The following is a 26333-nucleotide window of genomic DNA, read 5'->3' as shown; positions in this document are numbered from 1 at the left end:
TTGGTTGTAGGGACAACCCTAGGCAGCTTCTGAAACATAGAATAATATAGCTATGGAATAAAATGAAATAAATATGAAGTATTATAGCAAAAAATGCAAACTGAAAGCCATTCTAAACCCCTCCCCTCCACCAAAACTGAACAACAATGAAAACCAGCTTTTAATCAGTCTTCTGAAGGGGTATGGGGAGGGGCCACCTGAACTGTTGATTTGAACAGATTTTGAAGCACAGGTTAGCTAGCAAACAGAGGGGATGTATCTTACTTCAACTACACTTGCTGGCGAAGTTGTCATTCCTAGTTGTATTCGTGCATACAGATCATGATACAAGTTGTTGGCTCTCTGCATCTTTTTTCTTTTTGCAAACGTATAAGGTGTGAGCTTTGTGTGGCATTTTAAAGGAAACACTATAAATACAAACAACTGAGAGCGCAATCCTAATGTGCGTAAAGCGCCTTTGCACCTACTCCTGAGTCAGCTGGGCCGACGCAAGGATGTGTGCCGGCCCACAGAGTCTGTATCTAGCTTCCTCTGCGCCAACAGAGGATAAGTTCACTGGCCGAGCTTGGCTGGTGCAGGAGTCTGGGGGGCATGAGGAAGTGTTTCGGGGTAGAGGGAAGGAGGGTGGGTGACAGCTGAATAGGGATGGGACCAGGACCTAGCACTTGTGTGGAATCTTGACCCTGTTCCCAGGCAGTGCAGTACAGCTCCAAGCTGCTCAGATCTGTGCCACCTCTTGAGATCTGAGTAGACCCATTGGGGCTTCAGCTGCTCTCCCTGGAGTAAGGGGAAGTGTTTCCTCTTGCCCTGGGCTGAGCTGCTTGCAGTCCAAAACTTGTGCTGGATCCGGGGCAGGTCTTCTGATCTCCCAAGGCAAGTTGGGATTGTGCTGCCTGGCTACTTCACATGTTGACAAGGAATGTAAGTTATTGTTATGCATTGGCCCTAGTTCCTACTACATGTTATATGCATGGTGGACTGTATGGTGGACCCACTCTTGATGCATATTTTCAAGCAAATATTTTGTTTACTGTGTTTTTTCTGAACATAGATCCTTGAAGATCTGGATGAACAGATATACATCATCACCTTAGAAGAAGAAGCTATCATGAGGAGACTAAATAGTATGTTAATATGCTACTTAGTAGATCTTCTCCACCTTGCACCTAGTTCTGTATGTAGTCAAGTTGTTGCAGAAATTTCTGCAGAAATTCTTTTACAGCATCTGCGTAGAGTATAAACAGGAATAAATGTCTCCTTTTGCTTAAGGCCATGAAAACTTGCAATTTTTATCTTCTTGTTTTAAAAATGAGAGAGCCCTTTGGTTTTCTGGACACATTCTACAAGTTGGTTGAGAGCTGCAGATGAGAGCTGCAAAGTGGATGTTAGTAATAAAGACACCATTTCCCAGAATTCCAACTGCATTGGAGAGCTCCTATGAAGCTAACAAACTATCTATTTTAGCCCTCATATTTCATTCCTCAACTGAATGTTATTCAAAACCAAATGCAAGTAAGAGTCAAAATGTCATTTTAACAAACATTCCATAAGCATCATGGTGACAACTTGAAATATATAGGAGCAATTACTGCAGAGTCACTTGAAATCATGAAAGAGAGTAGGGGGGAAAATGATGCTATAGTAGCTTCAAAGAAATTCACATAACACAGTTTTGTGTTATGGGCAACATAAAAACCCATCCAGTGAGAGATGCTTTAGGCAGTAATCCTGTCCATACTTACATGGGAGCAAGCCTCATTGACTATAATGGGATTTACATTTACATCTGAGTAGACATGCATAGGATTGGGCTCTTAAACATCTAGAGATCTGCGTGTGGCTAGCTCCAGTCGCTTTTGGAGAGCTCAGGTGGGGCCATGTTTGGCTCCATACAGGTCCTGGGGACTGCGTTGAGCCAGATTCACGGATAGAAATTCTGTGAATAAATAGGCTCCACCTGTACTATTGATCCTTTGCTGTTGAATGATATTAACTATTAAATCAAGGGTTTTGTATTTAGTTATTTAGCCATTTAGTTATTTGTTTTTTTCTCTGTAAACCGCTTTGTGAACTTTTAGTTGAAAAGCGGTATATAAATACTGTTGATTGATTGATTGATTGATTGTATCCAAGTAGACTAGTCTTTCCTCTTCAGTTGTCAAGTTATATCTTATTCAAGATAAAATTAGCCTTGAATAATGAAGAAACGGGTTCAGTTCAGATTATAGAAGTTTAAATCTTATAATACATTGCTAAGGACCCAATCCTATCCAAATTTCCAGCTGCATTACATCTCTGAGGTAAGGGAACAAATGCTCTCTGTGTCTACCCCCCACTGCTCTGTTGGCAGGGCTGCATCAGTACTGGAAAATTGGACAGGATTGGGCCCTAAATATGTTAAGGAAATCTTAATGCGTAGTGGCTATTTTGAAGGTTCAGTTCTTGTTTCTGAAATAGGGTATTGAGTGCTTGGTTACTTTTTAAACTAAAACCCAGCAACCTTAAAGTAGAAAATTGTGCAAATTCTATTTATTCTGAAATATTTGTAGCTTGCCTTTCCACCCATGAATGACTTATAACAAGGACTTAAAACAATATGAATTGGTTCTCTCTCACAGTTCTTACAGGCTTGTTTTTTTTGTTATTGCCAGGAAAAACCATTTGCATGACAATTACAGTGATACAAGGATAGTGGCTGACATCTTTCTCCATCTTTGTGGTAGTAAACATTACAGACTTTAAAGTCACAGCCACAAACTGAAAAATGATTCCCAATGTATCTTGGGAAGTTAGTTGTTATCTATAAAACAATAAGAATATGAATTCTCCCTATTATATTCATAAGTCCGTCTCACTCCCACACTCTTGAGTGCGCACACAATCATTGGTAGATAAATGTTCCATAATTTTCAGCACCTACAAATGTGTAAAGAGAATAAAGTTTAAAAAATTCCTATTGTAGAACCTTTTCAGGAGGTGCCTGAAAAGTTTGTATCAGTAACCTCCAGCTGTGAACCTCCAACCTCAGTAACCTTGCCATGAAACAGCCATGAGCATTGAAAATCTTGACATTGTATGTAGCTGAGACTGAACAAACAGAAACCGCTACTAGAAAATAGTTAGGACCAGATTGCAAGCATGGACATGTGTGCAGCTGACATGAACTCACGTTACAGATTTATCACAAAGTCTACTCTAATGAAGGATGGTGGATCTGGCCTCTGATAATGGAAAGCAGGACGAATTTGAATAGTAATATTCAAATCCTTCCCTAGTTGGTAGGTTTTGAATCAATAGCATTTGTGTGCCACAGTTGGCAATATTGGACTTCTAGAAATCAAACTGCAAAGATTTGCGTTGCTCCTACTTCATGCTTTAAAAAAAAATGCATTTTTTAAGATGGCATAAGGTATTAAGAATATTTATTCTTGTGATGTGTACATTTTATAGAACTTAATTCACACAGGAAGTAATTATGGGGGTAGTAATCCCTACAGTTGTCGGTCTGCCTTTAAGAGCCTTGCTGTGGAAGAAATGCTGGGATGGGAAAGCTGTTTCTGTATATTGTATTTCAATACCCACATCATTCGTATGCCAAAAGAATAAAGCTAGGACCCTCTTTATATTAAAAGGGAAAGAGTTGCCTTTAGCTATTAGTTTTCCTGAATCCAAGGAGGCGGGTGGGGCAGGATCAAAAATACTTATTTGATCAAAGTTATTGGCTCTGAAGGTATTCTACTCTATGTAAGAAAGATGAAAGGTGTTGTTTTTATTGCGCACTAGTAACAGTGTAATTTTGAACTAATTGGTGTTGAACTGCCAATCACCTACAGGGAATGCAAATAGATACTCCTACAATTTCCTTTGAGGTACTGAAATATTATGTTGGGGCTGGAAGAAAGACAAAATAATACTGTTAAATTGACCTTAAATGAGCTGCTTTGTGGTTTTCTTGGAGAATCCCTTCTATTTTTCATGACTAGTTAGAACAAGTTCTGTCTACCAGTTTGATTTATTGACTAGACAATGCAGACATTAAACTTTTCTGCTTGTTTGAAATCAAGTTAAGAGGCTGTAGTGCTTTGAATAGTCTGTACCATTTCTCAGGGATCTGATCTGATTGCTCTAACGTGTTGCCTAGCTCTTTGGCAAAATATTAGGATTAGTGTTACCTTGTTATCATCTCAAAGGAAGTTGTAAGAGTTGTCATTCCTCTGTCAACATAAATGTTGATGGTTTGATGCATTTTCCATTATACTGGTGAGACATTTCTGCACATCCAGTGTTAGTGTGTGTGTCCAACTGCTTACATTTAAGGACACATGAAACTACCTGGTACTGAGTGAGTTAGCTTATTGGTCCATCTAATACATTATTTCCTACTCTGACAACTCTCTCTAAGTATTCCCAGTTCTGCCACCTAACCTTATAACTATGTCAGGGGTTGAATCTCGGTCCATCTGCAAGCAGAGATTGTGTTCTGCCTGCAGAGTTGCAACATCTTTCTTGAAACAAAACACACAAAGCAGTGGTTTAGCTAGCTGGGAGAGGGTGCTCCAGATTCCACACGGAGCATCTTGTGAGGGGGTGCAACCATGTGGCCAGCCAAGATGACAGCCACAGCCTCTTAGTGCAGAAAACATTGTGTGCAGAAACACTTAGCGGAGAAAACACTGTGGCTTCGTGATCTTGCTGCTGCCCTTCATTCCTTCCAAGGAAGAAGGAAAGTGGGTGGCAGCAAGATTGCACCTGATGTTGCCTCTGTTTCTTGGACTTCTTTGCTTAGATTGGCTGCTTTCTCATGGTGCTTTGAGAGTGGAGTGCAGTGAAAAAGCAGCCGAGTCAGCAGCTGCTTACCCAGAAGTAATTGGTGGTGACATGGTGATGTCATTATATCACCACCAATTACTTCTGTGTCTGCGTAGTGGGGTTACTACAGGAGTCATTGGCCCAGGATGTAGATGAGCCAGCTATGCTGCTGGGACAAAGAAAAACATTTTGTTACAAATATTTCCATGTAAATTCAGACTGCAGTTTATATATTTGAATTAAAAAATGTGTAGTTGGATGCAAAAGACTGCAGAATGTATTTTCTCCAACACCATTTAAACCACGATTTCACAAAGAGACAGTAATACTGAATCAGAGTTGGACATTCACAGTACCCAAGTCAACCCAAGCTGATTACTTCACGTCATTCTCACCGAAACTATAACTCAGTGCTAGAACACAGGTTTATGCACCTAGAAGTTCAGATAAGAGTGAGAGAAATCTGAAACCCTGGAACCCTTGTCTACCATTCAGAGAAGATAGTTCTGGCCTAGATGGACTAATCATCTGGTTCAGTATGAGGCAGCTTTATAAGTTCAAAGAAGGCAGCTTGTGATCAAATCTAGGGCCGTTGATCTCTATAGCTGAAGAACAGGATAAAATAAGACATAACATAAACAATATACATAATTATTTGGTGAATATAAGTAAGTAATATAAATGCTCATAAAAGTATTGTTCAGTTTGATTGTACAACCTAAGAAAGATGCATTTAACACATTAAAGAAATACTGTTAAAATTCTTTTTATAACAAATAGTTTTTGCAAGTCTTAGCTGTGCAAGAAGGTAAACAAGGCCAGCTTCTTGCTCTCTTTTCTCCTAACCCCAAACAGCTGTACTACAGAGTGGTCTGTATTGTGTTGCAATAACTTTAGAGGCTTATGCGTCCGGGAGTGTTGCAAACTTGCTGTAAAGCATGTTCACAATATGCCAGATCCAGGCCTGGCTGGAGTAAGTAAGCGCTGGTCTAGGGAGGCTGGCATGGGGGGTGGGGCTGGAGAGGGGGGTGGAGGGAAATGGGGGTGATTTTGGGCAGGGGAGGACAGAAAAGTTATACCAAACTACTTGAATTTGCACCACTGATTTTGCTGGTGCAGATGTGAGCAGCCCCATAGGGTGGCTGGGGCATTACTCTGGGTAAGGCATAAATATCCCCTTACTCTGAGTTGTGCAGCAGACACATCATACCCACTGCTGAATACAGCACAGGCTCCTTGGCCTGCTTGTTCCAGCGCAGGTTAGGGCTGCCTGTTTCATAAGGGGACAAACTTAATTAATAACTTCTTTAGAAATTAAAATTAAATGCAACTTCTTTTAGCCTTGAGTCATTGTCTTGGCATAAGTCGTGGCCATTCTAGCCAATGGGAACAGTGCATTCTGGGTCAAACAGTGCCTGTTTCCTATCTATTAGAGTAGCTTGGTTTTGTGTAGCACTTGGGGAACCTATTACCTGTACTACTGGAGGTATTGCTAGATACCTAGACAAGCATGCTTTTGAAATGGCTGATAGGGTATTTTTGTAGGTTAGAAATATTTCTATCTTCCTTTTTGGTCTGCCTCCAAGATGGTTCATGGGTAACATTTTTTAAAAGACTAGTAAGGAGGCAGCATTAAAACTACACAATGCTAAGATGAAGTCATTTAGTAAATAATTGGTTTTGCTATACTTCTGTTAAAAAAATCAACAAAATTGAGGGTGGATATCTGATGAGGGTTTTGTCTGACTAAGAAAGAAATTCCTTTTGTTTTTCCAGTGCTTTGTCAGCCATAGTATAAATACAAATCCACCCCAAAATAAAAATAAGTTAGAATCAAAGGCTGCTAAAAATAGCTTGTGCATTATATCTGTTTAAATGTAATAGGGATATGGAAACTTTTTGAGAGAACTGATAGGAGTATAGAAGCAGGGAAAAAACAGCCTTTCTGGATTCCAATTCCCCAGGCTGCTACTATATGCTGATTCATAGTTGGGACCTGATAGGTCATCTAGTCCAACTGCCTGCCTGTAGCAGGAAATCCTCTTAGAGCATCTCCAACAGGTGGTTGTTGAGCCTTTGCATGAAGATCTCCGGGGAGGGAGAATCCACTGCCAAACTGCCCTTACTGGCAGGAATTTTTTCCTGATATCCCATTGGAAGCTCTTCTCTCGCAGTTTGTACCCATTGGCTCTAGTTTTACTTTCAGAGGCAGCTGAGAACAAATTTCTCCTTCTTCCATATGACAGCCCTTCAGGTATTTGAAGAGAGCTATCATATCCCCTCTCAACCTTCTCTTCTCCAGGTTGAACATACCAAGTTTCCTCAACCTTTCCTCATAGTTTGTTCTCCAGCACTCTGACCATCCTTGTTACCTTCCTCTGAACCCGCTCCAGTTTGTCTGCATCTTTCTTATAGTGAGGTGCCCAGAATTGGGCGCAGTACTCCAGGTCTAACCAATGCAGAGTAAAGTGGAACCATGACTCCTTGTGACCTGAAACTATGGTTCTACTATTGCAGGCTAAAATTTCATTTGCCTTCTTGCAGCAACATCATACTGATGACTCATATTCATCTTGTGATCCATTGCAACTTCAAGATCCCTTTCATATGTTATGCTGCCAAGTGAAGTATCATTCATTTTATGCCTGCATCTTTGGTTATTTTTGCCTAAGTGCAGAACCTTGCATTTATCCCTGTTAAACTTCACCTTACTCATTTCAGCCCAGTATTCCATTTTGTCTAGATCTTCCTGAAGGCTTCTACTATCTTCTGTTGTGTTTGTTACTCCTCCCAGCTTGGTGTCATCCACAAATTTGATGAGTCCCCCTTGTATCCCTTCATTCAAATCATTGATGAAGATGTTAAAGAGAACCGGGCCCAAGACAGAGCCCTGGGGCACCTCACTCAAAACTGTCTTCCAGGTTGATGTGAAGCCAGTGACAAACAGTCCTTAGCAATCTATAATCCTTAGCAACCACAAGTCTTAGCAGTCCTGTTGTTTAACTCCTTAGGACCATCTGTCAGCTCTGTATCTTTCCCTAATGAGCCTCTTCTCGGATCTCATCTCAGCCACGATGGTTTAGGTTGAATCACCAAAGCTCCAGCAGGAAACCCAGACATCCAGTTTTTTATTTTGACCCCAATGTGAATTATGACTGGCTTTTGAAACTGAGAGAAATTTCAAAATTAGTTTGCTGTGTGGCAGTAGGATTGGGGAGGCTGCTATTTGAGGGGAAAAAAGCTGAAATCCCATTGTCCCTTGGCTCACAGAACTAGCAGTTCTTTGGATCCTGTTGGTTAATGTATCACATTCCATCTTTTGAAGAGGTGAATTCATGGTAAAGTTGGCCTTATAGACAATTTCGCTGAAGTGGTAATACGGTCATTTTCTTCAAGCTCACTTTATTCCCTTGATCATGTAAGTCAGTTAAGAGGTGGTAAATTGTGGTTGTTAAAATATAAGAATTCTTTGGATAGAGGTACATACCCTCTTGTGCAGGATGAAATGATTGCATTGTTTGTCTTTTGGTTTTCTCTAGTATCTTTCAGTAATGTTTTATACTTCATATCATGAATGTCTGGAGAATTAGGAAGGAATCTATACAGAAGGGGAAGATTACATGTAATCAAAACTATCAAAAAATGTACTGTCTCTTTGAAAACTAAAATCATGCTGTGCGACATGCAGGAACTGAGACAACTAAGGGAACAACAGATTCATTCTCCCATCTTAGGTTTGCTTGTGGACATATACTCAGTGAATAGAATGGCAGATTGGATCGTCCAGTTAAATAAACTGTTGTGTTTTTCCCCTCTCTATCTTATTTTTTTGGTTGAGCACTTATATTTGAAATCTCAAAAGTATGATGCAATTTGGCTATAGTTGTATTGAGTAATTCCACTGTAGAGGGTACTTGCATATTCTTATGAAATCTCTAAAGCGCTTTCAGTGGTTCTCACAATTACTTTCAGTTTATTAGATGGGTATACATTTTGCTAGCGAGGATTGTTTTACCAGGTGTAACTAAGTGACCATGTTTTTGTTCTTGGTTAGGTGTGTCTTCCCCCTTGGAATACAATGTAAAACAGTTGGAACAGGAACTTAATAATGTGAAGAGCATGAAGACAAAATTAGGTAACTGTGTCAATCTTTTTTGTGGGCTGTCACCCAACATATCAGTTTAATGTGAAACCTTTTCCAGGAGGAGTACGTATATAAAATATATACGCTCACATGCACAGTAAAAAAAAAAAGGACAAAAATAGTCTTTGTTGGAACATCTCGTTATAAACAGTGGGCAGTCTTGCTAACAGAACACTTCAGAAAAATGTCTGCACTCCTGTAGATATATGTATGTATTCTATTTAAAGAATTTCTACCCACCTTTCTTCCACACATTGGGGGCACCCAAGGAGGCTTACAACATAAAAACACAATACAAGGTGGCAGATTGAAACAATGCTAAACATTAAAATATAAAACAGATTAAACCCCAGTGGATCATACAAAACAATTAAAAATGCATTCATTAAAAGTGCCAGCCTTTCATGTCAGCAGTTGAAAGCCCTCTTGAATAAAAAAGTCTTGAGGCCTTGTCGTTATTTCAGATGGTAGGACAAGCAAAACCTGCGTGCTAGGGAGAACATTCCAGTCACCTTTAAATAGTAAGTTTACCATTTTTCCCCCTTTAAAAGAACGGCGTAAAATGGCTTCTGCGTGGGAGAGGAATCTCGTTTATCCAGCTGTAATGATACTGCTACTAATTGAAACTGTAAGTTCTGATTTCTTCCATCCATTGCTTGAAACCAATATAGCTTTTAAGTGTAATGACTTTTCACATATGTATGCAAGTTGAATATCAGAAATAAAAGGAATTGCTACATTTTATTAATCAGTACTAGATATTCGTCTTCCAAATAGTTTGAATTAGTTAAACCTCAGGAATGATATTCATTGTGAAATATACCAAGTTCCAAGTCTTCACTGACAGTCAAATGTTTCTTTGGCTTTTGTAGGCAATTTCAGTTCTCTTAGTTGCTTGCAATATTCTTTGCCTGCTGGTTGATGAAACTGCAATGCCAAAGGGATCAAGGGTAAAGTATTATTTTTTTTGTTATCTTAATAGCTGTTAAAGATTAAGGACCATATGTTTTAAAACAGTGGTTCCCAACCTATGTTTTGGGACTCTACCTGCTTAACCCATTTTTAGCATTGTGACCAGGGACTAGTAGATGCCATTAGTATGACACTTTTGCTGCCGCCGCCACTGCATACAAATAAAAAAGGGGTTGCAACCCACAGGTTTGGAAACACTGGTTTAAAAGAATGAATTCTGTCTTGAGCTTGATAGCCTGAGTTTCGCATAATGAAATCTTAACGGAAGGGTGCTTCATACATGCTTCGAAGCACTGAGTAGTTAAAGGACAAATAAATGAAAAAAGTCTAATGGAAAAATCTCAAGGACCATGATCTGCAGAAAGCAGCATGTGAGTGGGGATTGATTATGCACACAACTGGATCTTCATTAGATATTATATTAGTTCCCACTGCTGAAGAGGCAAACTATTCAGCTTTAAAAATGACTTGTATCTTCAGCAGCAAAACGACTTCAGTGATTAAACAGTGTTTTGGTTGTCTACACAGTTCACCTTCTATGTATAGAGCATCTTTGGATTGTGATTGTGGAGTTTTTTAAAAATGTAAGAACAGCCCCACTGGATCAGGCCATAAACTCCTCCATATATCCTTACAGCTCTTTTTTTATTGTGGCCAAGGTGTTTGTCCTTACGTTATTTGTTCTTAATGCCTACAGTATGTTTTAATGTAGACAAGATAGGCAACGTAAAAGTTTTACTTTCTCATTGGCTCATATTTATTTATTGCTGGCTCATATTTATGCTCCTGATACTATGTAAGATTAATAGTTAGAGATTAATTTAGCATAAAAACATAGAAAAAAATCTTTAAACTTCACTTTTAGGACTTAAGTGCAAAAGTAGCATTCTGTGTAAATACTTGTATCTCATTTATTTATTTTCATTCTTGCAGGGGTCTGGCATAGGGAATGCCTCTCTTTCAACATTTGGTTTTGTGGGAGCAGCACTTGAGATAATTTTGATTTTGTATCCTTTCTTTAAATAGCATTATCTTGTCTGTTAACAAGTATTTTGTCTAATTTTCTGAGACACTGTGAATTACTAGGATACTTGCCCAGTCGACCAAAAAATGACAGGGCAGCCATTACCAAGGATTCAGTGGTCATTCTCAAGCAAGGTTTTCTCCTCCCTTTCGGTGGGGCTGAAGGCTTCTAGAAGCCTGAAGCTTAGATTCTTTTTTTCCTTGATTCTCACAGCTATCTTATGGTCTCCTCTGTCGTTGGCTTCTATAGCCTACGCTTTTTTGGAGACTTCACTCCCAGGAAGGATGACACAACCATGACAAAGGTAAGAAGTCTGTGGTGGTTATACCATTGTCCTCTTCTTTCTTGATCATTTTTAGTACCTAAGACAAACTGACTCTTGGATGGTAATTGCTGTGATTAGCTCATTTGTAGTATTCGTAAGTGCATAAATATACAGAAAGATTTTCAAACTGCTGAATTGGGGAGAGGGAAAAGAAGAAAAGAAAGGATATGTCTCTAGTTTAGATGGCATCCATTCACTTGTGAAAAGCTTGGAATGGCATAGCTTGTTAACTAGCCATAGAAAAGCTGGTGGAAGGTTCCTCCCCTTCCCCAAGGGAACCTGATTGCTAATGGGTAACTTTGATTGTGTGAACTGTGCTTTTCGGGTCTTGAAATGTGAGGTATTTGATTGGTACAAGTAATGCTAGCAAATTAATTCAGTTTGAATAACTAATGAGGTAATCTCTTCAACAACTCTTTTCATTCTGAAGCTACTGTGACTTTCCTGAAATTTAGCATGGCTTTAGAAGAAATGGTGCTGAGACATATGTATCAAATAGAAGGAAAATTACCAAGTAGCTAGCAGGGATTCAAGTTTTTCAGATTTTTTGCCTGCTTTTTCTAAACTTTTTTTGTATTCAGAGAAAGGTGAGGAAAAAGATTTGCTTTCATCTTGCCAGGAATTCTTGCAAGTGGAAAAGTAAACAGTATCGAAGATCTTTGATTAAAACTGTTGAGTAGTCCCATGCTGTTTGCTCAGGCCTTTACCATACAGCATTTTGGAAATGGTTGAGAGAAAGGAGGGGAATAAAAGAAATTGGAAGCTAATGAAATGTACCTAGGAATTTTGCAACTTGTTTCTTGCTCGTTTCGGAAAAAAGTATTTCTTTTTCTTTGTTTGACTAGTACTTCAGCTGTGGAAAAATCTCAACGGTTGTCTTGCACAAGACACTGTGAAATGAATAATAGCTATATGATAACACATCTGTGCATGGAAGTGGGATGGGACAGCTATTTGCTCATAATTTCACAAAACAGGAGAAAGAAATACACAGTTTAAGATATCTATGTACATTAATATACTTGCTTAACATCGCACATGTAAGTGGTTCATGATTAATGTTTGGAAATTGAGCATGAAAGGGCCTTAAACAATATAAGACATGTAGTAAGTATGTAGTGGTCCCTGGGGGCCCACCTTACCATAACACCCAAGAAGAATGTCTGTGACTGTTTGACATATGTTCTTCATGTTAGAACTTAGTATTCTGATTCTCTTTGAATAAAAAAATGGAGACAAAGGTAATCTACTGTTCCTTTCCTTACTGATAAAAGAGCACAGTTGCTGAATGTCTTTTGGCCACTTTGGGCACAAAATAAAAACTCAGTCAGTCAAAAGGGATCTGATACAAAGGGATTGGAGTAGCTGCATAGTCAATACAAAAGTATCTGTAACTAATGCAAAGCAGACTGGGTCCTTGTGTGCATATATAATACAGTATGGACCCATTTTAAAAGTTCATGTGACCTATTGAATATTTTTAGAGTTGACTAGTTTGTCTGGGAACATTTTTGTTTGAGAGATGCAGTTAGAGGTCCTGAACTTTGAGATGGGCAGAGGATAAAATCAAGCAAATCAGTGGCTGTGTTAGGGGTATTTTTTTTAAACTGCTTACTAAGCTTAGGCGTTGCTAATCGGCTCATCAACCATATTGCTTTTAATTGAAATAATGATGATGAGAACCTTTTTTGTTTACACAGATAATTGGGAACTGTGTTTCAATCTTGGTCCTCAGTTCAGCTTTGCCAGTTATGTCAAGGACACTAGGTAAGTTTTAAATCACATTTTGTGAATGGAACGCCTTTCTTGAAGTAGTCACCATTGATGTCAATACCACAGAACAGTAAATTGATTCAGTCATATTTTCAGGAAGAATAATTTAGGTAATATTGAGTGTTGTGGAAAAGCTTCATCCTAACCTCTGTACATAACACATTGAATCTTAAGTCAGTGCCTGCATGCTTGTCACATCCCTGTTCTAGCCTCTGTAAAAGCAAGCCTGCTTGCTAATGAAGGAAATAAGTATTGGGGGAATATTCTCTATACAATTCAGATAGGATTTCCTCATATCTGCTGTTTCTGTATCCATGGGGGGGGGGGCTGGAAAGGATCCCTGTGGATATGGGGGGACGCCTGTACTAAATCAAGCAACCCAATCCACTGTAACTCCCATGTGGTGCCCACTACATTGCGTGTGAGACTTTTGACCTTTGCAGGCCTCCATGGGGCATTGGAACATTTGTAAGCCCTGCTGGCCCAAATGGTCTATTCAGTTTGTGCCAGAGAGATTGCTGGTGCAAATCTGTGGACCTGGGATTCAGTGGACACCACTGCCGCTAAACCCACCTCCTCCCCGGTCCTGATCTGCCCTCTTCCTTGTTGCCACCCCATTTTGCTCACCTCACCCCCTATATATACTTTCCTGAACCGGTGGGCATCCAGGGTCCACTGGTGCATGGAGCTGGTCTCTTCCTGCTTGAGGTGGTGGCTAGCCTGCATGGTCTGGCATGTCACCTTTTGTGTGCTAGTTGCCAAGAGAATTTGGGGCTTAGATGCTATAAAGTGGAGAAACTAGTGACAGAACTAAATGCTTCATGGAAAAGGTGAACTTGAAAAGGAGGAATTTGAAGTACATTCCTCAGGTGATAAGGCAGAGAGCTCCAGGTGTTAGGGCAGGAAGCAAGCAGAAGACATTCAGAGTGGTAGAGCATGCCCAGTGGTGTCTTTCAAATATGTTTTTTCGTTTAACAGCAAATTCCTGCACTATTTTATAAACTGCTTTTGAAAGTGACCAACCAGTTTAGCCAACCTTATTGTAATTTTACTACATGAATTTTAATAGAGATGTGAGTAAATGTAGCTATTTGTTTTTAGTACGGAACTAGCATTCTGACAATTGGGTAAAATAATTCTGTAATACTTAGCAGTTAATGGCTTTCTACAGTGGTGGGAAAACTTGTATTCATGGTGAACCTTATTTCTTACACACTGACACTAAGATGAGCATTGAGGAAAAAACAAACAGAATGCGAAAGTAATTTACACACTCGGTGCACTTGTTATACAGAAAGCAAATTAATGGCAAGATTACTAAGTGCCCCTTCTGGGGCCCACAAATGTTTGCTATAGAGATAAAGAGAAGAATAAAACAGAAGATGAACAGTTAAAACACAAATGCACAGACACAGCTGTCCAAACAGGATTAAAGGAAAATTTGAACACCATACATTCTCAGGGGTGTGGGGTGCTCAGTCCTCAGTTCTGGGGATGTACCACTTCTCGGTTGACAGAGTCCACAAACAAGAACAACACCAAGGCAGCGTCCCTCTCTTCTGCTTCCAGACAGAGGCGGAAAGAGAGCTCTTTTAACAAGCACATTAAGACACACAATTGCATGAAACATTGCAGATAGACATGCTGTTTGACTCAAGATGCTGAAAAGTCCAGATATCTCAAAGCATAATAGAACCATTGGCTTATATGTTCACCTAATGCTCGGAAAGGCTACGCTACCCCCAAACCCGAGATTGGAAATTGATAGTAAATTCAGATTTTTCTTTTTTTCAGTGGTTCTGGGGTGGAGTACTCTTTCATTTTGGGATGTAGAAAAACAGGTCAACTCAAGGGTAGATTTATGTTCTTTCATAGAAGCAACTTTTTGAGGGGCACATAGACCATAGTTTGCAGCAGAGAGACAAATGTATTGCTTTGAATGTGCGGGCAGACGTATTCACTGCCTACACGCTTGACTAAAAGGGCAAATCCTACAAACAACAGAACCTCTGAAATAATAGCTGGAGATTGAACTAGAGCTAGATGGTCTTAAAGGCCCCTTCCAACTATGAGAATGGAGTATATTAGGGTGCAGCATATCAACAGGCACCACATTACACCCAGTGTTGTCAGATGAAAAAAGAGGAAAAAGCACAAGCTTTTCACAGGATTAGAAAAGCAAGTTTCTGGACAGTGAAAAGAACAGGGCGGTTGCTCTAATGGGAAAGGCAAGTTAGAATATTATACCTGTTTGAAAACTACTCTTAATGATTGGTTTAAATACCAGATGAAGCATTGCAGCATTGTGTTTAGTAAGTGGCTTTTTGAAATGGCATAGAGGATGCTTGGGCAGAAGTGCAGTGAGTTTTCTGAGCACCTTATTTCAGATCTAAGAACATAAGAACAGCCCCACTGGATCAGGCCATAGGCCCATCTAGTCCAGCTTCCTGTATCTCACAGCGGCCCACCAAATGCCCCAGGGAGCACACCAGGTAACAAGAGACCTCATCCTGGTGCTCTCCCCTACATCTGGCATTCTGACTTAACCCATTCCTAAAATCAGGAGGTTGCGCATACACATCATCGCTTGTACCCCATAATGGATTTTTCCTCCAGAAACTCGTCCAATCCCCTTTTAAAGGCGTCTAGGCTAGACGCCAGCACCACATCCTGTGGCAAGGAGTTCCACAGACCGACCACGCGCTGAGTAAAGAAATATTTTCTTTTGTCTGTCCTAACCCGCCCAACACTCAATTTTAGTGGATGTCCCCTGGTTCTGGTATTATGTGAGAGTGTAAAGAGCATCTCCCTATCCACTCTGTCCATCCCCTGCATAATTTTGTATGTCTCAATCATGTCCCCCCTCAAGCGTCGCTTTTCTAGGCTGAAGAGGCCCAAACGCCGTAGCCTTTCCTCATAAGGAAGGTGCCCCAGCCCCGTAATCATCTTAGTCGCTCTCTTTTGCACCTTTTCCATTTCCACTATGTCTTTTTTGAGATGCGGCGACCAGAACTGGACACAATACTCCAGGTGTGGCCTTACCATAGATTTGTACAACGGCATTATAATACTAACCGTTTTGTTCTCAATACCCTTCCTAATGATCCCAAGCATAGAATTGGCCTTCTTCACTGCCGCCGCACATTGGGTCGACACTTTCATCGACCTGTCCACCACCACCCCAAGATCTCTCTCCTGATCTGTCACAGACAGCTCAGAACCCATCAGCCTATATCTAAAGTTTTGATTTTTTGCCCCAATGTGCATGACTTTACACTTACTGACATTGAAGCGCATCTGCCATTTTGCTGCCCATTCTGCCAGTCTGGAGAGATCCTTCTGGAGCTCCTCACAATCACTTCTGGTCTTTACCACTCGGAAAAGTTTGGTGTCGTCTGCAAACTTAGCCACTTCACTGCTCAACCCTGTCTCCAGGTCATTTATGAAGAGGTTGAAAAGCACCGGTCCCAGGACAGATCCTTGGGGCACACCGCTTTTCACCTCTCTCCATTGTGAAAATTGCCCATTGACACCCACTCTCTGCTTCCTGGCCTCCAACCAGTTCTCAATCCAGGAGAGGACCTGTCCTCTAATTCCCTGACTGTGGAGTTTTTTCAGTAGCCTTTGGTGAGGGACCGTGTCAAACGCCTTCTGAAAGTCCAGATATATAATGTCCACGGGTTCTCCCGCATCCACATGCCTGTTGACCTTTTCAAAGAATTCTATAAGGTTTGTGAGGCAAGACTTACCCTTACAGAAGCCATGCTGACTCTCCCTCAGCAAGGCCTGTTCGTCTATGTGTTTTGAGATCCTATCTTTGATGAGGCATTCCACCATCTTACCCGGTATAGATGTTAGGCTGACCGGCCTATAGTTTCCCGGGTCCCCCCTCTTTCCCTTTTTAAAAATAGGCGTGACATTTGCTATCCTCCAATCTTCTGGCACCGTGGCCGTTTTGAGGGACAAGTTGCATACCTTAGTCAAGAGATCTGCAACTTCATTCTTCAATTCCTTAATAACCCTTGGGTGTATGCCATCAGGGCCCGGTGACTTATTGATCTTTAATTTATCAATGAGGTCTGAAACATCTTCTCTTTTAACCTCTATCTGACTTAACTCCTCGGTTAGGAGGGGCCGTTCGGGCAGCGGTATCTGCCCGAGGTCTTCTGCCGTGAAGACAGATGCAAAGAACTCATTTAATTTCTCTGCCATCTCTAAGTCTCCTTTTATCTCCCCTTTCCCTCCCTCACCATCCAGAGGGCCAACCGCTTCTCTGGCGGGTTTCCTGCTTCTAACATATTTGAAGAAGCTTTTATTATTCCCCTTAATGTTGCTGGCCATGCGTTCCTCATAGTCTCGCTTGGCCTCCCCTATCACCTTCTTACATTTCTTTTGCCACAGTTTATGTTCCTTTTTATTCTCTTCATTAGGGCAAGACTTCCATTTACGGAAGGAAGCTTCCTTGCCCTTCACAGCCTCTCTAACTTGGCTGGTTAGCCATGCGGGCACCCTCCTGGATTTAGTGGAACCCTTCTTTCTTTGCAGTATACACCTCTGCTGGGCCTCTATTACTGTTGTTTTAAGCAGCCTCCATGCACTCTGGAGAGACTGGACTCTTTTTACCCTCCCTTTCAACCTCCTTCTAACCAGCCTCCTCATTTGAGGGAAGTCCGCCCGTCGGAAGTCAAGGGTTTTTGTGAGAGATTTGCCTGGTATTCTTCCCCCAACGTGCACGTCAAAACGGATCGCAGCATGATCACTGTTCCCCAATGGCTCAGTAACGTTTACATCTCTAACCAGGTCCTGCGTACCGCACAAAATTAAATCCAGAGTCACCTGTCCTCTGGTGGGCTCCGTGACTAGCTGATCTAAGCCACAGTCATTTAACACGTCAAGAAATCCAGTTTCCTTATCGTGACCAGAACACAAATTGACCCAGTCAATATGAGGATAATTGAAGTCCCCCATGATTACAACCCTGTCCTTCCTTGTCACCTCCCTGATCTGTTTCCTCATTTCAAGGTCCCCATCCGATTTCTGGTCTGGAGGACGATAGCACACCCCCAGTATTACATCGCTGCTCAAGCCTGGTAATTTAACCCACAGAGATTCTACGGTGGAGTCGGACCCACCTTCAATCTCTACTTTGCTGGATTCTATCCCTTCCTTAACATAAAGGGCCACCCCACCTCCAACACGCCCCTGCCTGTCCCTCCTGTAGAGTTTATAGCCCGGGATTGCGGTATCCCACTGATTCTCCGCATTCCACCAGGTTTCCGTTATGCCCACTATGTCAATATTTTCCCTTGTCACCAGACATTCCAGTTCTCCCACCTTTGCTCGTAGACTTCGGGCATTCGCATAAAAGCATTTATACAAGGAATGCCCCAGGACGGGCTGCTTATTCGCTCCTTTGTCCCCGCATCCTCTCATTGTGCCAAACCGTCTATCACATCCCATCTCCCTACCTTTCCCAATTTCTTCTCCTACCCTGCCTTTGTCTTGTTGTTCTCTAACCTCCCCATCCTCATCCCATAGGGATGTGGAGTCCTGAACCGGATGCCCCTCGGCTCCTGTCGGCCTTCCCCCAGGGATCAGTTTAAAAGCTGCTCTGCCACCTTTTTAATGTTATGCGCCAGCAGTCTGGTTCCATTCTGGTTCAAATGGAGCCCGTCCCTCTTGTACAGGCCCCGCTTGTCCCAAAACGTTCCCCAGTGCCTAACGAATCTAAACCCCTCCTCCCTACACCACCGTCTCATCCACGCATTGAGACCCCTGATCTCCGCCTGCCTAGCTGGCCCTGCGCGTGGAATAGGTAGCACTTCAGAGAACGCTACCTTTGAGGTCCTGGCTTTCAGCTTCCTGCCTAAAAGCCTAAATTTGGCCTCCAGGACCTCCCAGCTACACTTGCCCACGTCGTTGGTGCCGACATGCACCACAGCCGCTACCTCTCCCCCAGCACTGTCTACCAGCCTGTGTAATCTTTCCTCTGTGTTCCTGCTTGGCACAGAAGACTGCATCATTGACCAGTAGGTAATAAACAAGTAGCCGTGTGCAGTGGACCCTCATTTTACATTGGATTTGCATTACAATCGAATCATTTTATAATGTATTCGAAATAGTAAAATAAACTTCACTGTACAATAAGTTATTCACTTTATGATGGGCTCATGATTGCCGTCAGCTGGACCTCATGGGTGATAAGCCAATCAGTGATACATATACAAACGTTTGGTAGCATCTCAGCCAATAGCAGCATTTTTAACATTGTGGCTTTGGGTCTGAAGGGAAGGGTATATCCTATATGAATGTTGATGCAAACACAAGCCTTCTAGGTTGCAGCACTTTCACTTTGTTGCTATGAGTATTGAAGAAAGGATGCAACCTTGTAATTTGTGTTTCATAATTACAGCATTGTAGAAACAGATTACTGCAGCCCTTAAAGAACCCAGTGGGCAACTTTTAAATCACCTTTTAGAAAGGGATTTAAGATTCTGATGTGAAAACTTGAAACCATAAGCCAAGTTTGTTTAAAACTTATTTTAAAATGTGTTAAGATATTTTTGGCACTTTATGTAGCTTTCAAAAGAAATAGTTTAATCAGTGATTTCACACACACACACACACACACACACACACACACACAGAGGAGAACTTTTTTCATAAAAATGTCACTGGTAATCCAATGTTTTGCTGAATTTATCACATTTGCTCCCATTAGGCATTACGAGGTTTGATCTCCTTGGAGACTTTGGAAGATTTAATTGGCTGGGCAACTTCTACATTGTGTTATCCTACAATCTTCTCTTTGCCATTATGACAACTCTGTGTCTGGTCAGAAAGTTCACCTCTGCAGTTAGAGAAGAACTCCTCAAGGCATTAGGTAATGTATGTTATCTTCTTCTTGATAGTCCATGTGTGTGAGAATCTTAAAACTATCCCTAGAACAGTGTTTCCATAATTGCTGGTCAGAACCCACCAGTGGGTTGCAAGCTGATTTTTGGTGGGTTGTGAAAAGTTCTTGAAACTTTTTTAGAAAAAAACATTTGCAAGCACTCTTGTCTGGTTTGCAGAAGAAAATCATTCGCTGATATTAGGTAAGTTTCATGCACCTAAATTAAAATTCCGTATTTTTCCAATGTTCTCTAGTAATTGATCCCATGTGAACCCTGTTTTAACCTTTTGTCTGACAAGAAAGTCCCTAACTGCATATCTTACTCGCCAGTTCAGCCTTCTGGGTAACCTGAGATGACTGTAAAGCTTTGGGGGAACAGTCCTTGAACTCCTTTTCTACGGAGAGTCTAACAAATGGCTGTAGCACATATGATATATATGGTCTCTAAGCAGCCTTGGGTGGGAGCACAGGACTCTAATTATGATTGATATTATTATTTCTAGACCTCTTTTTTTTTTTTAGTGGGTTGTGATGGATTGTCGTTTGTGTGGGTCTGGTGCTAAAAAGTTTGGGAAACACAGCTCTAGAATCAACCATTTAGTGCCTTTCAACCTATCTGGTATAGAAAGGTAGATAAATAAGTGGTGATTAGTTTGTGTTGCTTGAGTTCTCTTATTGTTTGCTTGGAAAAAAAATTAAGTGCAAGAGCTACAAAGTTCAGAGATGAGAATTAAGAACTTGGAGAAATGTGAATTTCTCTTTCTTCCTCCATAATGTCTAGTAGAGCTGAGCTTGTCATGGCATTAGATTTTTTTCTCCATGATTGGCTGTCAGTGATGTAAATCAGGTGGGGAGATACAGACTGTTGTAGTGTCACAACATGAGGTAAGCTCTATTTGGCATTAGAAGCAGGGGAGCTAATTGTGCATATACCACAATTGATGTTTGCCACACATTTACAGTCCCTTGTAATTGGTCCTGTACCTTGCTCCTGACAAGGAAGTAGAGTTGCAAATAAGGTTTTTGCAGTGTTTTTGCTAATGTATGTGTATGAACAAAGAATGATACGGAGTTGTATCCAAAGGTGCCCTTCCTCTGGAGCAAGAGAACCTTTTAATATGCAACCCGTGGTGTTTGTATTTAAATTATTGACAGCCCGCCTCTCCTCTTCTGATCAGGAGGAGCACGAGGTGGCTTACACTGTTTTTTCCTCTCTGCATATTGTTCCATATCGCAGCAATACCTGTTTAAAGCCAGTTTTACATTGAATATTTTTGCTGTTTTGCAGGTTTAGACAAACTTCACCTTTCGCACAATGCAAGAGACTCTGAGGCAGCCAAGCCCTCTGCGAATGGGCATCAGAAAACACTGTGAAAAGCAGTCAGTAGAGCTGAGCCCTTTGACTTCATGACATTCCCGTCACTTCACCACACTTGTTTTTGTCTTTCTTTGACTTGTTTGTATATTGGGTCCAAGTTGATGATAAAGCACCTGGAAAGCTGGGTGCATCAGACTCTGTTCTCACCTGGATTGGTCCATGCTAGTTACTCCTGTCAACTGGTGAAGAAATACCTTGCAGTTTGGGAACAGAGAAGAAAATTGCATTTCTTGTTGAATATGCAGCCATGTTGATATGTTACCACATTTGGCAGATAACCTTTTATGCCTAAATATATTGCTGAAGAACGAGACAGTCTGAGGTGAGCCTTGTTTGGAAATGGCAACTCATCCACCAGCACTGCCGCTCTTCCCCTTTGAATGCATTATGAACACTGACAATTTGTAGAGAGCACAGTAAGACCCAGGATTGTTGCATTAACCTGCCCTTTGATCCATTGACACTATCATTGTGTCTAAGAGACAAGCAGTTCTTAGTTCTACACACCCTCACAACTTGGGAATCACCATGCAATAACTTAATCCTGCACTGCAGTGCTAAAGCTGATAACTAAGTAATTTGATCACTGTGTTCGTAACCCTGCATCTGGGATACGTTAACGATATAAAGTCATCCTCTACTAAATAGTATGCACAGAAAATTGGTTCCCTTCTGTATAATGTGTTGTTCCTGTGCAAAAATGAGAGGTGATTGCACAGAGCTGATACAGGTGTTGGCTGACTTAAAATGATAGTCCCGTTCCCTGTGCAGCTGAGCTAAGGTCTTTTAAGTGTGCAGTGCATTGTCGATCATGAATGCAAACCATTAATTTCTTCAGTCATTGATTTACATATGTACCTGACTCTTTAAAAACATGAAGTATTCAGGCCAGTAGACTACCCAGTCCAGTTTCATTTTTTAGAATGAAAAAATAGATTCTTATTCAAGGGGTTTAGATATGGTTATATTAATAAGCATGCAATTTTCCTTGATACTGTTACACTTTGGAACCTCACACACACTGTGTGACACGACATTGAAACTGAATTTGTTAGCTAACTTACTGTGTGTAGAGGGGAGTAAATTGTAAAGACCAGTGTACGGTGTGTGACTTTGCTGAAAGACTATACTTACTGGATGATGAAATCCACTGCATCAATGCATTTTTATAGGTTTGATCAAGACAGGTGTAGATGGAACTTTTCAACCTTAAACATTTCATCACAGTTTGAAACAGTATTAGTTAATCTGAACAAATCCAGAGCTTCTAACTTAAACTGGGTTGTAGTGTGTTCTCTCTAGTGGGTTGAGAGACACAATTTGGGAAACACTGCACGATGCAGCCAGTGACCCTGGTGTGTGTGCATGATCCAGAAGCCACTTCTAGTTGGCTTTATCCTGCAGCATCCTGGCCTCAGTGGGCCCTGAATTCACCAAGGATGATGTAGTGGGTCACCACGGTGAGAAGTTTGGAACCCCTGCACTAGTAACTACTCCATGCAAGGTAAAAGGAGTTGTGCATGAGGGGGAATTCTGATCTAAGACATCCTCATACATGATACATACAAAAGTGCTTTCTTGTGCTTTCCCCAGTTAAAACCCTTTCTAGGATGCTGTAATTTCTAGGATCAACTGTGCCTTCAGCCCCTGTATTGGTCTATATCCAGAGATACCTACTTTTCCCCAAGGGACAGTTCTCAGACCCAGTCAGGAATGTGGTGGAGTATGGGGGAGAGCAACCATTTTGCAATGGTTAGGTGTGTGCCTGGTGCCAGGGCGGCCAAAAGCTGCCAGTACTGAAAGGTGTATTCAAAATCTTGTGTTGTGAAATGTAAGTATGGTACACCTTGGCTTTTGCCCCTCCTTTCAGGCAAGAAGTCATACTGTGTTGCTCTGGTATGGATATGAGACAAGAGAGTTGATAGTTTCAGCATTAGTTCTTTCCAGCTAGAAATTATGTGATGTGTGACCTGTTTCTGGACTTCGTCCATAACCATAAAAATGGTCATTTTTAGCTCTCTGCAAACTATGTTACAAATAATTACTTCCAAGTCTAATTATAAAAAAAAAATCATAAATGCACAAACATTTATAAAGGCTTAAAGTGTAAGCATAAGCAGAAAATAATTGATGGATATTGACAATGCATTCCTAGTGATTTGACTCCTGTAAAGTGTTGTGTACCTTGTAAGGTACAAAAAGCTTTTCTCTGGACATTGACCATCTGCCTCATTTATTATGAGGTTAAAGCACAAATTTGCTTTTGTTTTTGGGCTAGGTATACATCAAATCAAACCAAAAATGCTGTGCAAGGTGACTTAAAACAAGCCAGTTTTTTTGGCTTTCTCCTCTGTTGGTAGCAGTGTGTGAACACACCATGTTAGAACTGTGGTCATTGCAAAGTTGGAGCACATCTTTAGTATTCAGCTTTTTAAAGCTAAACTCTAGTGGTCATAGAGGGTTACTTTAGAAGTAGGATTCACTCGGACACTTTGTTTAGATTGCAATGTGATGTTTATCTTTCACTCTCTCCAATCCCTTTTACAAAGTTGCCTGTTTTACAGTGTTGATTAAAAGATTTGACAAGATGTTCTTGTATGCCTTGGTTCAGAATTGCATTATTCATATCGCATTTTGTAACGCACTTTGCTGCACAGGCCAGAATATAAATTCCTTCAAATTTAGTGTGAAGTGTACAGCTTGGGCTGTGAGACCCCTTGTAAGTTTTCTGCCTGCAGTGATCTGATGCTTCTTTACTTATCTAAGGACTTTCTTCAGCAGAAGTGAGGAGACTTGCACAGAGATGTCTTTGGGCACCAGGCCCTATTTCGTCACATATCCTGGGGACAAATACTTATCTCCCGTCAGAGCCTTTCCCTATATACGTGCTTTCGCTTTCACACATTGTCATTTCAGAAGACATGCACTGCCATTTTTGCATTTTGTGAAGCAACATGCATGGGAATAGTATATTTGGGAAATCTACCAGACCACTTTTTAGAATACTCTGGAAGTATAGGAGGGTTGACCCCTCCTTCTTGTCCATATACAGTACCTTTCCACCCATTGTGTGAGGTAGGGTTGAGGCTTTTCCCTCTCAATTTCTGCCTGAACATCAGCAGCACAAAGGAGTTGTGTTAAAAGCTGTGGCAAAACTCGAGAGCCCAAATCTGTGAGAGCAGAGCCCCTTTAAGTGACCCCCAGTACAGAAAGCTAATGTCCAGCCCATATTCATGTTTCCTGCATGAATCTGAATGCTGCAATCAATCCACTAGGATAAAGTCTGTTCATTAGTCTCAAGTAGATCTATGGCCAGGTCTCAGCTTTCTACATTACATGACTGCAAAAGCCATAATCCTTTGGAAAGAACCAGTTGGCAGCACTGGTATGTATGCCGATCAGGTTAAGAACTGATGCCTCACTTGGGTGCATTGTGCAGGACATCCTCTGATCGGAATGCACCCACTTCTAGGTAAGTGGGCAGCCAGCTAGTCTCCACTAGTGCAACTACACCTAGACCATGAAGGAAAGGCTGTTTACCTGTAAATAGTCCAAGTGCTAATCAGAGGAACAACCAACATGATCAATCCCTCTGCAGGTCTAGCTCCAGCTGTTGGTTCTCTTCATTTGCCTATGGGTGGCTCATTGAAGGGAAACTCTTCTTCTTCTTCCCTATGTATTTATAGATTAATCCCGTTTGAGAGTTTTATGGTGCCCTGGCTTTCTGTTCATATGCTATACCAGTGATTTTCAACCTTTTTCATCTCATGGCACACTGAGAAGTTGCTAAAATTGTCAAGGAACAACATCAGGTTTTTTTGACAATTGACAAAGCACACCATGCTGCTGGCTGGGTTCTCTGCAGACCATTCACAACACACTGGTTGAAAATTGCGGCTATATGCCATATGTGGTGTTTGAATTACACTGCTAGAGACATATGAAGAATCTGTAAGCAAGGGGAAATGTAAGCTTTGGGAAAACTGTCCTCAATTATCTCATGGCTGTGCTACATCTGGGTCTGCAAAGAAAACAGAGTTGCCTATTGAGTTGTCATGTTATTGTGATTAGAGAAGCAGCCTTGGCCAAAGAATACCTAACTGTCAAATCCTCTCCCTGCCCTTGAACTGTGAAGCCAACTGGGTATATATGTATTTAAATGTTTTTTTATCCCACCTTTCCCTCTGAAGGTCTCTCAGCCTAATCTATTTTACGGCGTTATGAGGGGAACAACTTTGCACATTGCCCTAAGGGCACATTGCCTTTAAAAGGGGATTGGACAAGTTTCTGGAGGAAAAATCTATTATGGGTTACAAGCCATGATGTGTATGTGCAACCTCCTGATTTTAGAAATGGGCTATGTCAGAAGGCCAGATGCAAGGGAGGGCACCAGGATGAGGTCTCTTGTTATCTGGCATGCTCCCTTTGGCATTTGGTGGGCCGCTGTGAGATACAGGAAGCTGGACTAGATGGGCCTATGGCCTGATCCAGTGGGGCTGTTCTTATGTTCTTAAGGTTCTTTCAGGAAGGATGGAACTCCAACAATTAAAATTCTTCAAGGGGGGGGGAAACTGTAGTCACACACCTTGTCCTCCAACCTTACAAAGTGTTTTGGGATCATGATCTCTGATCTATCACTGGTAGTGGTGCTGTGACTCAACTGGAACAGAACAGGCAGAGGCTGATCCTTTCTCATAGCAAATACAGAATGGTACTGAGATCAGCAGGGATGGTAGTACTACTAGTCTTTTAGAAGTCTCTAAAACCTCCCATCAAATATCCCCTCAAAGCACAACAGTTGCATATAAAGAAATGTTTTCCTTCCGGCACTACTAGGGTCACAAGCATTGTGCAGAGTAACCTGGGTAGTAAGGTGAGGCTTAATGGAGCTCAATGCTACTGCAGCTGACACGTGTACACAGGGAAGTCAAACTTGCATGATAACACTTGCTGAAATGCAAAGTGATAAAACATCCCTTGAAATGTATTAAAATGTATTAATATTTCTGCTAA

The 26333-nt window shown here is 41.2% G+C and overlaps 1 protein-coding gene across 3 annotated transcripts in view; it reads left to right on the top strand.

The window, feature by feature from the left end:
* Positions 1-23918, top strand: part of LMBR1 (limb development membrane protein 1) — a 76305-nt gene extending 52387 nt beyond the window's left edge. For all 3 annotated transcript variants that reach the window (XM_066627827.1, XM_066627825.1, XM_066627826.1), the window contains 9 exons: positions 1052-1124; positions 8864-8944; positions 9505-9581; positions 9826-9903; positions 10859-10932; positions 11163-11253; positions 12975-13041; positions 19769-19930; positions 21231-23918. In XM_066627827.1, the coding sequence (XP_066483924.1) occupies positions 1052-1124; positions 8864-8944; positions 9505-9581; positions 9826-9903; positions 10859-10932; positions 11163-11253; positions 12975-13041; positions 19769-19930; positions 21231-21316 (789 nt within the window). In that variant the 3' untranslated portion in view covers positions 21317-23918. The remainder of the gene's footprint in view (positions 1-1051; positions 1125-8863; positions 8945-9504; positions 9582-9825; positions 9904-10858; positions 10933-11162; positions 11254-12974; positions 13042-19768; positions 19931-21230) is intronic.
* Positions 23919-26333: the final 2415 nt, after the last annotated feature.

Source organism: Tiliqua scincoides, chromosome 5, assembly GCF_035046505.1.
Source record: "Tiliqua scincoides isolate rTilSci1 chromosome 5, rTilSci1.hap2, whole genome shotgun sequence".
Taxonomy (NCBI): domain Eukaryota; kingdom Metazoa; phylum Chordata; class Lepidosauria; order Squamata; family Scincidae; genus Tiliqua; species Tiliqua scincoides.
Note: the sequence above shows the minus strand (reverse complement) of the source record. Positions and strands in the feature narration are given on the sequence as shown.